The sequence below is a fragment of the Plasmodium inui genome, assembly GCF_000524495.1.
Source record: "Plasmodium inui San Antonio 1 unplaced genomic scaffold supercont1.10, whole genome shotgun sequence".
Lineage (NCBI taxonomy): Eukaryota > Apicomplexa > Aconoidasida > Haemosporida > Plasmodiidae > Plasmodium > Plasmodium inui.
The window spans coordinates 596070-609910 of record NW_008481844.1 but is presented as its reverse complement, the minus strand read 5'-3'; the positions used below and the strand labels follow the sequence as shown (position 1 = coordinate 609910).

At 45.6% G+C, this 13841-nt stretch overlaps 5 protein-coding genes across 5 annotated transcripts; 1 reads left to right on the top strand and 4 right to left on the bottom strand.

The window, feature by feature from the left end:
- Window positions 1-2397: 2397 nt before the first annotated feature.
- Window positions 2398-3618, bottom strand: C922_02849 (hypothetical protein; the record flags this gene model as incomplete). The annotated part of the gene is made up of 1 exon (XM_008818448.1): window positions 2398-3618. One exon carries the CDS (start codon window positions 3616-3618, stop codon window positions 2398-2400), a length of 1221 nt encoding a protein of 406 aa, XP_008816670.1.
- A 780-nt stretch (window positions 3619-4398) lies between these two features.
- Window positions 4399-5933, top strand: C922_02848 (ubiquinone biosynthesis methyltransferase; the record flags this gene model as incomplete). The annotated part of the gene is made up of 2 exons (XM_008818447.1): window positions 4399-4525; window positions 4876-5933. The coding sequence occupies 2 exons, from the start codon at window positions 4399-4401 to the stop codon at window positions 5931-5933; spliced, it is 1185 nt and encodes a 394-aa protein (XP_008816669.1).
- Window positions 5934-6210: 277 nt separating this feature from the next.
- Window positions 6211-8430, bottom strand: C922_02847 (hypothetical protein; the record flags this gene model as incomplete). Its single annotated transcript, XM_008818446.1, has 1 exon — window positions 6211-8430. One exon carries the CDS (start codon window positions 8428-8430, stop codon window positions 6211-6213), a length of 2220 nt encoding a protein of 739 aa, XP_008816668.1.
- A 589-nt stretch (window positions 8431-9019) lies between these two features.
- C922_02846 (hypothetical protein) lies at window positions 9020-11141 on the bottom strand (the record flags this gene model as incomplete). Its single annotated transcript, XM_008818445.1, has 4 exons — window positions 9020-9909; window positions 10017-10553; window positions 10722-10799; window positions 10907-11141. The coding sequence occupies 4 exons, from the start codon at window positions 11139-11141 to the stop codon at window positions 9020-9022; spliced, it is 1740 nt and encodes a 579-aa protein (XP_008816667.1).
- Window positions 11142-11799: 658 nt separating this feature from the next.
- Window positions 11800-12725, bottom strand: C922_02845 (hypothetical protein; the record flags this gene model as incomplete). The annotated part of the gene is made up of 3 exons (XM_008818444.1): window positions 11800-12024; window positions 12203-12336; window positions 12518-12725. 3 exons carry the CDS (start codon window positions 12723-12725, stop codon window positions 11800-11802), a joined length of 567 nt encoding a protein of 188 aa, XP_008816666.1.
- Between the last annotated feature and the right edge of the window lie 1116 nt (window positions 12726-13841).

The following is a 13841-nucleotide window of genomic DNA, read 5'->3' as shown; positions in this document are numbered from 1 at the left end:
TTTTCTTTTTCGTTTTTTTTTTTTCCTGCAATTCAGCTCTTCCCCCCCATGCGTTGAAAAGGCATTTCTTCCTTTCGTTTGATATGCGTAGAAAATTTCTTTGAATTTACTAATACGCACAGGTACTTTTACTTTTCTTCTTTTTTTTTGCGGTTTGAAGAGGCGTATTTTCCCCAACTGTAGTGTTTTTTTTCTTAGCGGGACCAGCTGGGGCGGGTATATGAATTCAAATATTTTTGGCTAGTTCTCATATAATGGTGTGAGGCGACCTCGCAACAGGTAATCTTTTTATTTTTCTTTTTCAAGGCGTTTATATTTTGCGCCTCCTCACCATATGTGGGCTTTCCAAGTTCCTTTTTTTCATCTGTATCTTCTGCACCCCTTGAATCCGTACTTTTTTTTTTCCGTGCGCTGCTCTTATTTCCCGTTTAGGAAGAGTACTAATCCAAGTGGGTGATCCGGGAAGGTACTTCTTCTTCCCCCTTCTGTGCTTGGCTGAGCGCTTAAGCTAACATGAAATGGAAAAGGCAAATTGCACCTGCACGCATTTGTTTATCAGTCTCCCCGCAGGCGGCGTAAATGGGTGTAGAGCACGTTGCACTCTTTTCGCCCGCGAAAATAAGAAAACAAAGAACGAAAGGAGTGGCAAGAAAGGAAGGAGGACACCGCCTACGTGTGGAGTTAGCGTAAAGTCGCGAATGCAACTAAGTTATGGATGTTGCGCATGTTGTGCATGTTGCGCATGTTGTGCATGTTGCGCAAATTGCCCAAATGCAGAGGCGCGCTTTTAAATACCCAGCTGTGTAACTTCCATTTAGAATCCACTAACCCCCCGGGCAACAAAAAAATAAATAAGCGCAGTTACGGGTGGAATAAAAGAGAAAAATAAGGAAAAAAATTCACACCTTATATACTGCTCAAATGCTCGTGTGACATACACGCCGGTACACCTGTGGCCTTTACACAAACTGCGAAACGTACGTAGTATTAGCATGAAAAGTGAAAACCAGGTCGGATAAAATTGCAAACTGTCTGATTACTGACCAACGTTCTGTGCTTATACAACAAAAGTTAAGAAAAAAAAAAGTAATAATAATATAACCAATACAATTCGACACAGTAGGAACCACGTTAACAGGCCAAAACGAGGTGTAGCTTTACCAGAGCGGTTCCTCCCTAAATTTTATTGAGAGACGAATTATGTCCATTCTTTTCCAAAATGAAAGCACGTGCCTTGAAGCGGTAGCCCCATTTCGCGCATCCTCATTCGTGCGTATCCGCGAAGGTTGGCGAAGCATGCATGCACCAGTGATGTACCCACGTGTAAGAAAAGCACGCAGAGGTGCACCCATATCTCGTGCTGAGTGCCACAAGCTGAGCTACGTACATGCTCATTCATTCTTTCGCTCCTCACAAAATGGCGGCTGTCATGTGCTTCCTTTTGTGCGAATATCACTTTTACGCTTTGCACAAGCGCAAAAAGAAAAAAAAGTAGAATAATTGACGGGCTCCTTTAAGCAATGCGCGGCATTCGGGAAAAAATGCAAAAGTGGAGAATTGCAGCGCGCAGAATTGAGCAGCGCAAAATTGAGGCATGCACGAATGAGGATGCAATTTTAGGGGGCGCAATTGAGGACTCAATTTCAGCGATGCAAATTTTAACCTCCCCTAGGCATTCAACCCAAACGGGAGATGTCTAAAAGTGAAAAGGAAAAACAAACGAAGGAGAATGCAGCCGAACGTGGGAAAATTATAAAACTCCCCCAGTAGTCCTCCCCCATCGCAGCAGCTTTCACACCGCGACATGCTTAGCATACGGCATCCATAACTACCTGTTGTCCTTTGTGATTATTTATTTTTTTGTTTTCCAATTTTTACCTGAACAGCAATAATTTGTTAAAAATAATATGAACAGTTCAGGCAATTTACGCAAAATTGGCAATTTGGGGAGCTTTTTTTTCCCTCCCGTCCAATCATTATGTCACTACAGTTATCTTGACATATTCATATGTCCACTTTGCCAATTTGTCACTACACCAATTGGTGAAGTGGGTCGCTTTTTCCTCAAAACGACAAACGACTCCTTCACCGTGTTACCTTCTGTGCGTTCAGTCTAAAACGATCGTTTCACAAAAAAGGGGGCAGACTTTCAAAGAAGGAAATATGTGCACACAGGTAGGCTTGCGGGGGAATTTAGCAAAAAAGAAAAAAAAAAGACATAAATAAAAAGGAAAAAAAAAAAACCCAAAAAATGACAATCAAACGGTGCTGCTTCATATCGATCAAACGAAATGCGTCAACAAATACCAAATTTCGTGGGCGAAAAATGCCCGTGGTGCTCCAAACGCGCGCATGGGCCTGTACAGAGCCAACGGACAGGAACGGGTGAGTCCCATTTTACCGCCCCACTTCAGGCGTCACCACACACAGGGACGGGTCGCACAACCCCAGTTTGATGTAATCATTATTGCAAAACCCGAGGATTACACACTTAATGACGTCCCCGATTTCGAATTCGTTCCTCAGACAGTTCGTTATGACGCCCCTCCTGCTCAAATTCAACTTGACGTATAGGTTTAAATTGTTGCAGGAGACGATCATGCCATCGAGGGTCATTCCCTTCTGTAGCTCTTTCTCATTTTTAACATGAGTGTTTAAAAACTGGTAGTTGATGTACCTCTCACTCAGCTTTGCAACACGTTTTATTAAGTTAGTCTTATGTTCACTTAGGTTGTTGTGTGCCCCTTCACTGATCACATCATCCTTGTTTTGAATGCTGTTCCAGTCCTCTTCACCAAATGGCTCACTTCCTGTTTCACTCCCAGCCTCACTTCTCGTCTCACTTCCTCCCTCACCGTCTTTACACACACGGAGTAGTCTGTCCACCAAATTCAACATGAGCGGCTTTAAATATATGACATCTTGGATGGCATAATGGATAAGTTCCTTCGCTATGGGTCTCTTCAAATATATCTTCTGATTAAGAGAAATCATTTTATGAAAATATATTTTGTGCTTATTATTTAAGAATAAGCATTTATATAGTAAATCGTCGTAACTTATTTGATACAGGTCCTTTTTCGTTTGCTTCAAAAGTAAATTGAAAGCTACTTGCGTGTCAAATATGTTGTTAAGACAAATGCTATACTGGCTGAACAAAATCGAACAGTCCTCCCTGCAGTCATGTGTAATTTTTACAACTCGTCGATCTTCCAGTAATTCCTTTAAACATTTCATGAACAAGTATGTATTATCACATTTGTAAACGTCGAAGAGGTACACATGCTCCTGTGCGCATATTTGTACAAGACTTACTGTGCCGTTTCTCCCTATTTTATATCCTTCTACATCCAGACCGATACAATTTAATTTTCCATCCTGGACATTTTTTTGAATTTCCTGCACGTACTCTTTGCAGTCTTTGAAACGGCTGACGTATATTATCTTCTTCTTTAGCCCTTCCACGTAGGGCAGAATTTTGTCACTGACGGTTAGGTTTAGGTAGCCGTAAGAAACACTGCTCGCTCTTCTGCGCATCGACCGGTTTGTACCTGCGCCGAGGTGTCTCAGTATCGTTCCGTACGTCTGCATGTCGTTGGCGCAGCGTTTGTATAGCATTTTCGTACCGCTTGCATAACCTTTTCGTACCGCTTGCATAACCTTTTCGTACCGCTTGCATAACCTTTTCGTACCGCTTGCATAATCTTTTCGTACCGCTTCCATAACCTTTTCGTACTTCTTCGATACCGTTTGGGCTCTTCCCCTTAGGGCATGCTCCTTACCGTTGCTTCTTCCCCCTCTCCTACGCCGCTATTCCCAAGAAGCACCCCTTGCGCCCTACAACGTGCTGCCATGCTGGCGCGAGCAGGCCTAGGAAAATAACGCAGCACACATCAGTCCCTTCGAAAGTTCAACAGAAAAAAACATACCTACATAAACTTGTGGTCAGAGTTGCGATCCACCCAGCCACGCGTGAATGAAAAAGGAAGTGATACGCGTATCATAATTTTTTCCATTTTCTCCCCATCCATTTTTTCATCAGGAAGGCGACAATACCTTTTTTTTTTTTTTTTAACTGACGCTTAGTCGGTTTATCGTCCAGAAATGTAAAATGAAACAAAATAAAATAAAGTACACTGCTGAGAATATCTCCCCTACTCCAAATCTTTTACTTCCTCACCCCATTACCACTTATGTTGCCAAGAAACCAAATTGATGAAGCACCTTTTAGGGTTACACGACAAGGAACGGATTCACCTTCAGCCATGTCGCTCTGTCTGTCCCCCGCTCCCACTCTTTGAAAAACCACGTTAAGGATTGCCTCGAAAAGGAGAGACTCATCGGAGGTTCGTCTTCTCCTCCCCCGCTCCAGACACATCACATCACCACCGCAACACAATGAAAGTCTTGCAGTTTTGCCACTCCCTCCATGGGGGGTATTTCAGGGAGAGAAGGCTGGGGGCCATTTTAAGGACAGGACTGAAGTCCTTTAGCACAGAGAGTGACTCCTATGGCAGCGGTGAAAGTAAAGCTCTATGTCCCCATTAGGGGGGTCCTCATTGGGGGCATCTTTACTATTCATAGGCGATTCACAAGTGTGTGCAGATGTACTCGCAGATTTGTGATTCCTCTTGCAACGCTGCAATTCGCCTGACCGGTTCATATCTTATTCCATATTTTTTCACACTTTCTCGCATTTTTCTTTATTTGGCCCTATTTTTCTTATTTGTCTTATTTTTCTCATTTCCCCTATTTTTTCTTATTTCCCCTATTTTTTCTTATTTTCTCTTATTTCTTCCTTCTTCGCCCCCCCACCGTGTGTGAAAATGGCTGAGTCATGCTGCTCCCTCCCCACGTTTCCAATTCCCCTCGCAGGGCTGTACAACTTCGGCTTCAAAAAAGTCACAGAAGAGATAAAGTCAAAGCTCGTTTACAACTTATTCAGCCATGTGTCCAACAAATACGACCTGATGAATGACTTGATGAGTCTCCGCTTGCATCGCTGTTGGAAGGACCAGCTGGTGAAAGAGCTGGATTTATTTTTAAAATATCATAGCTACAAAATGCAGGAAGAAATTCACAAATGGGAAGCAAAGTGTGTAAGTCAGAATAGGAAAGGGGAAGAAGCCGCATCGTGGGAAGCGGCCTCCGACGGGGAGACCTCCCCCAGCGAGGGAAATTACTTCCGTGACGGAGAAGGCCAAACCGGCAGCGCTCCAAGGCACCAAAGGGCACACCCGAGTGAAGCAATAAACGAAGGGGAGGAAAGCTGCGCCAATTGTTCCACCTGCAAAATATTAGACCTAGCTGGAGGCACAGGAGATATAGCCTTCCGAATATTAGAAAGGTACAAATACTTTTTGGAGAAGATAACCCAGGGAAGCTCTTCCCATGGGGGGCAAGGCCATCCCGATAAAGTTTACTCAAGGTTCACCCCCGAAATAATCGTGGCCGATGTGAATAGAGACATGATCCAAGTAGGGAAGAAACGAGCAAAGGAAAGGAATTACGAGAGCAACATCAAATGGGTAATTCAAAATGCAGAGAATTTAACCTCCTTTGACGACAACTCAATAGACATTGTTACCCTCTCCTTTGGCATTCGAAATTTTACGAACATTCCAAAATCGTTAAGAGAGATCCATCGTGTTCTGAAACCTGGGGGAAGATTCTTATGCTTAGAATTTAGTAAGGTCAATTGTGCCTTTTTCAAACCGATCTATAATGCTTATTTATCCAACTTCATTCCCCTGCTCGGAAAGTTTGTAGCAAGCAGTGAAGATTCTTACAAATATCTAGCGGAGAGTATTCAGACGTTTTTAACTCCTGATGAGTTGTCACAGCTTATGTACCAAAACTCTTTTCGGAACATTTCCTACTCGAGTATGACCATGGGTATCGTCGCCATTCATTCTTCTTACAAGATTGTCTAACTTTCTGTTTCTCTTCAAAGCAGGTTTGTTGACGAAGCGTTTATCACTTCACTGCGGTGTGGATGGCGGCGGGGGGGGGACTATACCACGTGTGTGTCCACTGAAATGGGCTTCTTTTTTTTTCTTTTTTTTAATTTTAATTTTTTTTTTCCCCGTATGGACGTAGTACCAACTCGCAGTAGACTCGCCCATGATTTTCCGCGCGTCGTTTCTTTGCTTTCTTTTTGCCATTCTGCCATTTGGCGCTTCTCCGCATGTGCACCTCTCCACTTCGCCCCTACTCGGACTTCTTATTTTTTATGTAATCGAGAAAACTCGTGTACTGAATTGTGTTGGAATACTCGCTTAGAATATGATGGACGATTTCGTTCTCCGCTGTCTTACCCGGCTCGTTCTCGTGGTCGCTTCTTTGTGGTTCACCCTTTGCGAATGCTTTTGGGACGTGTTTTTCGGCGCCAAGGTTTTCCTCCTTCTCATCGCCAGAGTTCACCCCTTTTCCATCCCCAATATTCTGCTCCTTTTCCGCGTCCACTTTCTGCTCCCCTTCATCGCCGATCTTTTCCTTCGTGACTTTCCCGATGCTTGAGTCTTCCGACAGCTTCGTCGTGTTCTCTGGCTCCATCTTCATCTGCGTCTCTTCCTCCATCTTCATCTGCGTCTCTTCCTCCTTATACATCTCCCCTTCTTCCTGCATCGTCGCCTCTTTCCCCACGTCCAACTTCCCATTCCGTTTACTTTCAATCTCCTCTTCCGTCTCTTTCTCTACCTTCAAGTCCTCAACTTCCTCCTCCCTCTGCTCCTTTTTACCTTCCACATTGTCTTTCTTCCCTTCATTCAGCGTCGTCTCCTTTTCGACTTCTATACTGTCTTCCTTTCCTTCATTCGCCGCTTTGTCTTCTTCATCCCCAATATTCTCTTTCCTGTTTTCCTCCATCTTAGCGTCCTTTACTTCCTCCAACTTCTCCTCCGTTGCGTTCTCCATCTTTCCCTCTTTAGCATCCTCCATCTTTACCCCTTTTCCTTCATCGTCCATTTTCTCCTTTGCTTTCGCCATATTCTCCTCCGATGCCTTTTCTTTCTCCTCCTCCTCCTCCATCATTGGCTTCTTCTGCTTAGGCTTCTCCTTTTCCATCCCTTTTGCCTTATCTTTTTTCCTCTCCCTCTTTCGCGCCATTTTTTCCTTTGTATCTCCCATCTTATCCCCCACCTTTTTACTCTTCGTCTTTTTCTCCTTTGCGCGTGCTCTTTTCTCCTTTGCTGGCTCCTTCATCACCTCTGTCAGTTGTTGCCCCCCCTCGGGGCTTCCACTCACTTGTATGTCTCCTCCTTCCAATGTAATTTCTCTCACCAGCACCTCAGAAAAGTCCAATACGTCATGTTGCTTATCCTCCTCCGAAATGTCCAATAGGTTATGTTGCTTACACTTTTCTTCCTTCTTCCTCTCCTCCTTCTTCTTCTTCTTCCTCTCCTCCTTCTTCTTCTTCTTCTCCTCATCTGCCCCCATCTTATGGGGACATCCCCCAATACCACTTGGCACCCTTTCTAAGCTGTTCTTATTTTTCTCACCCACAGACTTGTGCACCATCTGACAATGTCCTGTCTCTTCCTCCTTTTCTTCCTCTTGACTTGAAAATGTTTTTCCTTCCTCTACTGCTTCATGTGCACCTTCCCTTTCAACGATTGTACTTTTTCCACTTCGGTGAATCCCCTCCGAACGGTCTGCTTCCCTCCCCCCAGTTTCCTTGCACATTCTGTCCGCTTCAGCTGGAAGTTCCCCTTTATTCTCGTATAGCTCCTCTCGATTGTCTTCGGTCCCGTCTTTACGATTTTTTTCAGCCGCTTCCTCCACGTCCTTCTCTTCCTGTTGCCGATCCACCCCCGATGCCTCCCTGTGTCTTGTCTGCGCCCCCTCGAGGGAATGCCCCCGCTTTAGATCTCCTCCCTCAGCATCTTCCCCCACCTTCGGATTACCGCGTCTAAAGGGGTGACCCCTTCTGCGTGAACACTTTAGTCGAGGTTTTCTCTGACCTTTTATTTTCACCCCTGTTTGCTCCCCCGGTAGCTTCCCACCCTGTAATTTTGTTTCCTTCCTTTTTTTACGCAACGGTTCCCGTACCGTAGCATGAACGGAGCTCCATTTGGCTAAATGGCCGTAGTGTCTTGATGCCCCACATGGGGTTCTCCTCGGGGCACAGTCACTTATGCGGCTACTACATTTGTTGTCTCCACGCGTGGGACTCCTCATCGAGCCTGTCTGCACGCTCCGCAGCGCACGTACTTTCCACGCATACCTTTCGCACGTCTGACTCAGCCAGCTGTCATAGTCGGTCCAGAGCGACAGGATCCTGTAGCACTGCCTTTTTTTATAGCTACAATATTGTAATTTTTTTTCGTACCCGTAAATGAGCCTATCTATGCGTACAATGTCCCTCCAGAAGGGTTCCCTGGCCTGTGCTCGCGGCGTTGCGGGGGACTTTCCACACGACTCTGTGCACATCTTTAAGCGCTCTCTTTCTCTTCGCGTGTGCGTTCAGAGCGTGTGTCATGAGGACTTGTGTGCACTCAGTTAGAAATCGTCATTACTACGAGTTTTACGTTATGCCGTTGTTACGCCATTATGCTGTTGTGTCTTTCTGTGTTGTGTGTTTTTTTTTTTTTCCCCGTGGAACACGTTAAAAAGGGAGAAACAAGAACGAGGATGGTTCGCACGACTGCCGCGTCCTCTACAAGGGTGATACAGTCCAGGTCCTTCCAAGGTGTGCACTCCACAAGTGCTTCCATACAAATGCACACGTATACAGAGGTGAGGTAAAAACAACACGCGCCTGGCGGACACACACACACACAGATATCCTTTTTTTTTTTTTTTTTTTTTCCACCCAATAGATACGCTAAACTCCGCACGACGCACTCTCCAGAGCGGGCATACTTTCACCTTTGACGGGTTCAAACCAAGATGAGTCATTTTAAGGATTAGTCATGTTAAAGATGGTAAAATGTCCTCCTCGCATTTGGAGAGAGAAAAAAAAAAAATACAGTAGGAGAAGCAGAAGCGCAAGCACTCCTTATCCTTATTGTAGGCCATACTAATGAGTGCAATCGTGGTAGACCTCCTGACAAAGAATTACCCCCTCGTTCGTCTTTTCTGTGGCTTTATCTAGGATGTCCGCCAGGGAGTGATCGCCTGCTATCTCCTCTTCCTTCTCAGTAACTACATTTGTCTGCTGGACATTTAAATTTTTTTTTTTCTTCTTCTTCTTCTCTCCCTTCTCTGTTCTTTCTGCTACTTTTTTCTTTTTTTTTAACTTAGTTTTCTTGTCCATATTGGACTCAACCAAATGTGATCTGTGCATTTGTTCCAACTTACTGTTCTCTGCGCTGAGATGATTATCCCTTTTTTCGAGCTCATCGTTGAGCCCCTTCCCGGGGTGCTCTTCCACGGGTGCTTCACCGGTCTGCTCACTCTGCTCGTTCACCGTTACATCTATACGGGTGGCTCCCCCACTTGACGCTTTCACACCCGTTCCTGATGTTTCTCCCCCGATAAGGGCACCATTTTGACGACTGGATTTTTCTTCCTCTTGAGTAAACCCTTGGGTGCATTCCTCCTCTTCCTCTTTTAGCCCCACCTCCATCGCTGCATCATCATGACAGTCGTTAACAGTGGCACCATTTGGCACAGCCATTTCGTTGGAGCTTCTCACTTCCGCTTCCGTCTCGTATACGTTACACTTCGATGTGCTAATCTTTGGCGCTTCTACCTGACTGTTTTGCGTCCTTCCATTGGGTGCACTTCTCTCATCCGCGAGGGATTCACCGTCCAGCTGCTTCTCCACCCTTTCCACATGGGGAACAAAACGGAAAATGCGAGTATCTCTTCTTTTATTTAATCGGGGCTTACGTCCTCTTCTTAGTTCACCTCGTATCCATCTCCATTTTGATTTTATCTGGACCGGAAGAGTTGTCCCTATTTTAGCTAAAAAGAAGGGGGGAATACTTATCTTTTCAGTCGTGTAGGTGTTACTATAAAAAAAAAGGGGGTTCACCTACAACGCGTCTTTATCTTAACTTAGATACACGAACCTTCGTAGGTGATTCCGCATTTTCGCAAAATATTCTGCGTGGTTCTCTTGTCGTGCCCCTTCGATCCCGCTTCAACCTCACTTGCGTCACCAACGGGACTACCCATGCATAACCTCCGCAAAAGAGAATTCTCCTCCTCGTAGATCCTGCACAGCCTCCTATAGTACCGATTCAATAGGTACCATTTCTTAACCCTTAAATTGGGTCCCCCTTTTTTGCTTCTTAACTTGTGCAATGGTTCTTCTTCACGAGGAGAAACATCCAAAGGTCTTTTGCATCCCACCCAGTCACCACCATTCACTAGACCTCCTAACACTCTATATATCTTTCTAATTTCAGACAGAACTACCTTAGAATGATATAACAATAACTCCTTTATCTCTTCACGCTCAATTGTTCTCACGACGTCTTGGTAGTCCTTAGATTTCTTTTCCTCCTCCGCGGTCAGAAGGATATTAAAAATACGTTTAGTCCACTCCGCTTCGTGTTCAGCCTTCTTATTTAGGAGCACATCCATGGATATTTCCTTCGGGGAGCCTTCACCGGGGTGAAAAGAGTGCAAGTGGTCAAACGAGTGCTTCTATATATGGGGAGAGAAGTAGAATGCCCCAATTTGAATCCCATAGGGATTACACGCAAAGGGGGGACTCCATTGGTGTAAGCATGCTCAGATATATTTACCATTCAAACGGGCGATGGTCTTACCTTTGATCTTTCCCCTCCACCCATAGGGGGAGAATTCCCTTTTCGTGGCCCTCCGCCGTATGGATTCATTCGTCCCACCTGCTAAGGTGATGAAGCGGAAAGAGACGAGTTGAGCAGAAGGGATAAAACATGCGACGCAGGGAGGACACAATCTGGGATGACCAAAAATCGACAGAGGAACCTACCAGGCACTATCGAGGTGTACGTTTGTAACTCTCCTTCTTCGTCGGATGTGTCATCCTGGAGAAATGTCAAATCGCTCTGACTCGCGACGTCCTTTTCGTCTGAGCCATTTCGATCCAGTTCGAAACTCCCACTATGATGCTCCCCAGTCCTTATAAGCGAATACCTATTTATGGCATCACTTATTGTTGATGCGTACAGTTGGGGGGATGGGTCTCTTTGCCGTCTTGTGGTCATCTTGCTGATCAGCACAGGAACGCATAGAAGGGGAAGAAGCGGCAGAAACGGACACAAACGCACAGAAGCGACAGAGACGGACAAGTGTGTAAGCCAGTTCGTACAAAGGATTGGGCAAAATTGCATACGCGCTAGTCTATATACATACGTGCGAGCGCATCAGTCCAGGAGGCACTAACCCCTCATGTTCCTATGCAAACACATTCCCTTGAACACGTGTGCGAAAGATTCTTTAGACAAATGGAGAACCCCCAAGCGACATCACTGTGTGCAATGCGGATTAGCAGTTCCTACAGGATCATTCAGCATGTTTATTTTAGTATTATTTTTTTTAACTTTTTTTTTTATTTTATTTTTTTTTTTTCCATCTCCCCAAATGTGACTTACTACAAAAGGGGGATAATTCAAATCGGGCGGCGCAATTTCCCTGTTGTGATCCCCTACGGGGGCGCTTGTCTCGTTTTGGAGTTGGCGCGAAGGATAGGTGGACCACTGGGCACAGCAAAAAAAAAAAGCGAAACAGCATGGGAAAGAAAATCACAAAAACAGAATGGCAAGAAGAATGGCAAACAGGATGCAAAACAGATTGGATAAGCACCTCCAACGATCCATCCGCGCGCACATAGGAAACCTTCCCAGCACGCACACGTCCGTGCCACTAGAGCGACCTCCAGTGCAGCCCCACGCGCTCCGCGCCCCCGTCATCCGCACTGGAAATGCCCAAACTCTGCTCGTAAAAGACGCTAATTTTTGAGTCGTTGGCAAAGAGAAACTCTCCCTTGAACTTTGGTAGGTTCCTAAAAAACGTCCCCATGTATTTTGCTTCGCTGGAGATGACCCAGACCCCGCTTATGAGGCTTCCCTTGCACCATTCGCCGAAGTACTGAAGTGGAGGGGGGGCGGCGAAGGGGAAGCAATGATGAGAAAGCGACAGTGATGTGTAAAATGGCATCATGTAGGAGTATAAATGCCGATGTAACGTCTGCCTGATTGCAAGCCCGTATGTTTGCCATGTCACACTGCTACTCCGCTCTATGACGTTCTACAGCGCTCCGCCTCACGTATTCCCCGGTGGAGGAAAAGAAGTAAATGCCCCGGCCGTCCTTCTTGTTGTGCTTCCACTCTCCGTAGTAGAAATCGCCACTGGAGTATCGTTGGAACCCCACTCCGTGCTTTTGTCCGTTTTGGAAGTTGCCTTTTGGAGGGGTGCCCCAGAAATGGATGCCAACAGAAAATGGGGAGAGGCAAAAAAATTAGATAACGTTCGTCTGAGTTGTTGCAGACGCGGAAAAAGGGAAAAAAGGACCGCATAACCCTTGCCGTAACGTTTCATACGTCTCTTCTTTCCTTTTCGAGGCGCCGATTTGTCTAATTACCTTCGTAGAACTCGCCGTTCCTCTTAGTCAATTTGCCCAATCCGGACTTCTTCCCATGCAGATAACCCCCCTCATAGGTGCTTTTGTTAGGATAAACATGAATCGATTTATTTTCTTCTTCGACATCAGATCCAGTGGCTGCTTCGCCAGAGGGTTCCTTCTCTTCCTCACCTGTGCGTGTTTCGCATTGCACATTTGGCGACGTCATATGTTCGTACCATTTGTGGGGATCCCAAAAAGCTCTCCACTGGAAGGGAAGTTTACACCGTTACCCTGCCATGTTCACTCAACATTTGCCCCCTTCTGCACAAATGGAGTTTCGCAATTTGGTCATGCGTTACTATGTCCGGTTGGTGCTTACCTGAGGCAAGGGGGGGTCCCTTATTTTCGCTTTCCCCTTTCTCCATGGTTCTCCCTTGGAGGGGTATATGTTACCTTCTCAAATAAATGGTCCTAACGGATGGGGTGGTTAAACGAGACAGACCTTTGTCTATTTCTCCACCTCCCCCTTCTGAACAGACTGACAAAGGAAACAACACCTTTGGGTTGTTCTTCATCCGCTCATTTCTGTCAGGCCTCCCATATGTGTAATCATCTATACGGTTTGACCGACATAGGAACAGCTCCCCGTCAGTGCGTCCATCGGACGTCACAAAGGGGAAAGCGGTTAGACGAGTTTGATAAGGTACTTCCCCTCAGTGAGGCCACTTGTCCTCCCCCCTTGCACGACAGCCAATGTCGCAGTGGAGTAAAATGTAGAAAAAAAAAAAAAAAAAAAAACAATGTCCAATGGAGACCCTCCTGTTCCTCAAAAATGGTCAATCCTAACCCATTCGCACTTATTGACCATCCAGAGGTTGCAATTTTAATTGCAGCATCTTAAATGCTCATTAATGATTTTTTTTGTTTCCCCCCTTTTATGAAATGTTACTAGAATGTCTCTCCCCCGGTGGGCGAAGCGGCACAGCTGTGGAGCGGCATAACCGCATGGCATACCTGTCTCGAATTTCTTCTTTTTTTTTTCTCGCCAAATTCCCTGCACATTTGAATCCCCCTCTCGCACACTTGAATGGACTCCCCAGGTTAATACTGCACTACGGGGGGGATGCTCATCGGAAGAAAAAAAAAGGCGAACAAGGAAAGAAGCAAAGAGGAGAAGAAGCGAAGAAGGGAAAAGGAAAAGAAACATAGGAAACGATCAAACGGAGGAGACGAAACAAAAAAAAAAGGGACCGGCACAACAGCAGGGTTATCCACACGCGCGGATGTGCACACATCGCACCCATCGGGGACATCCTCTCAAGCCGACCTCCCGCATGGACGC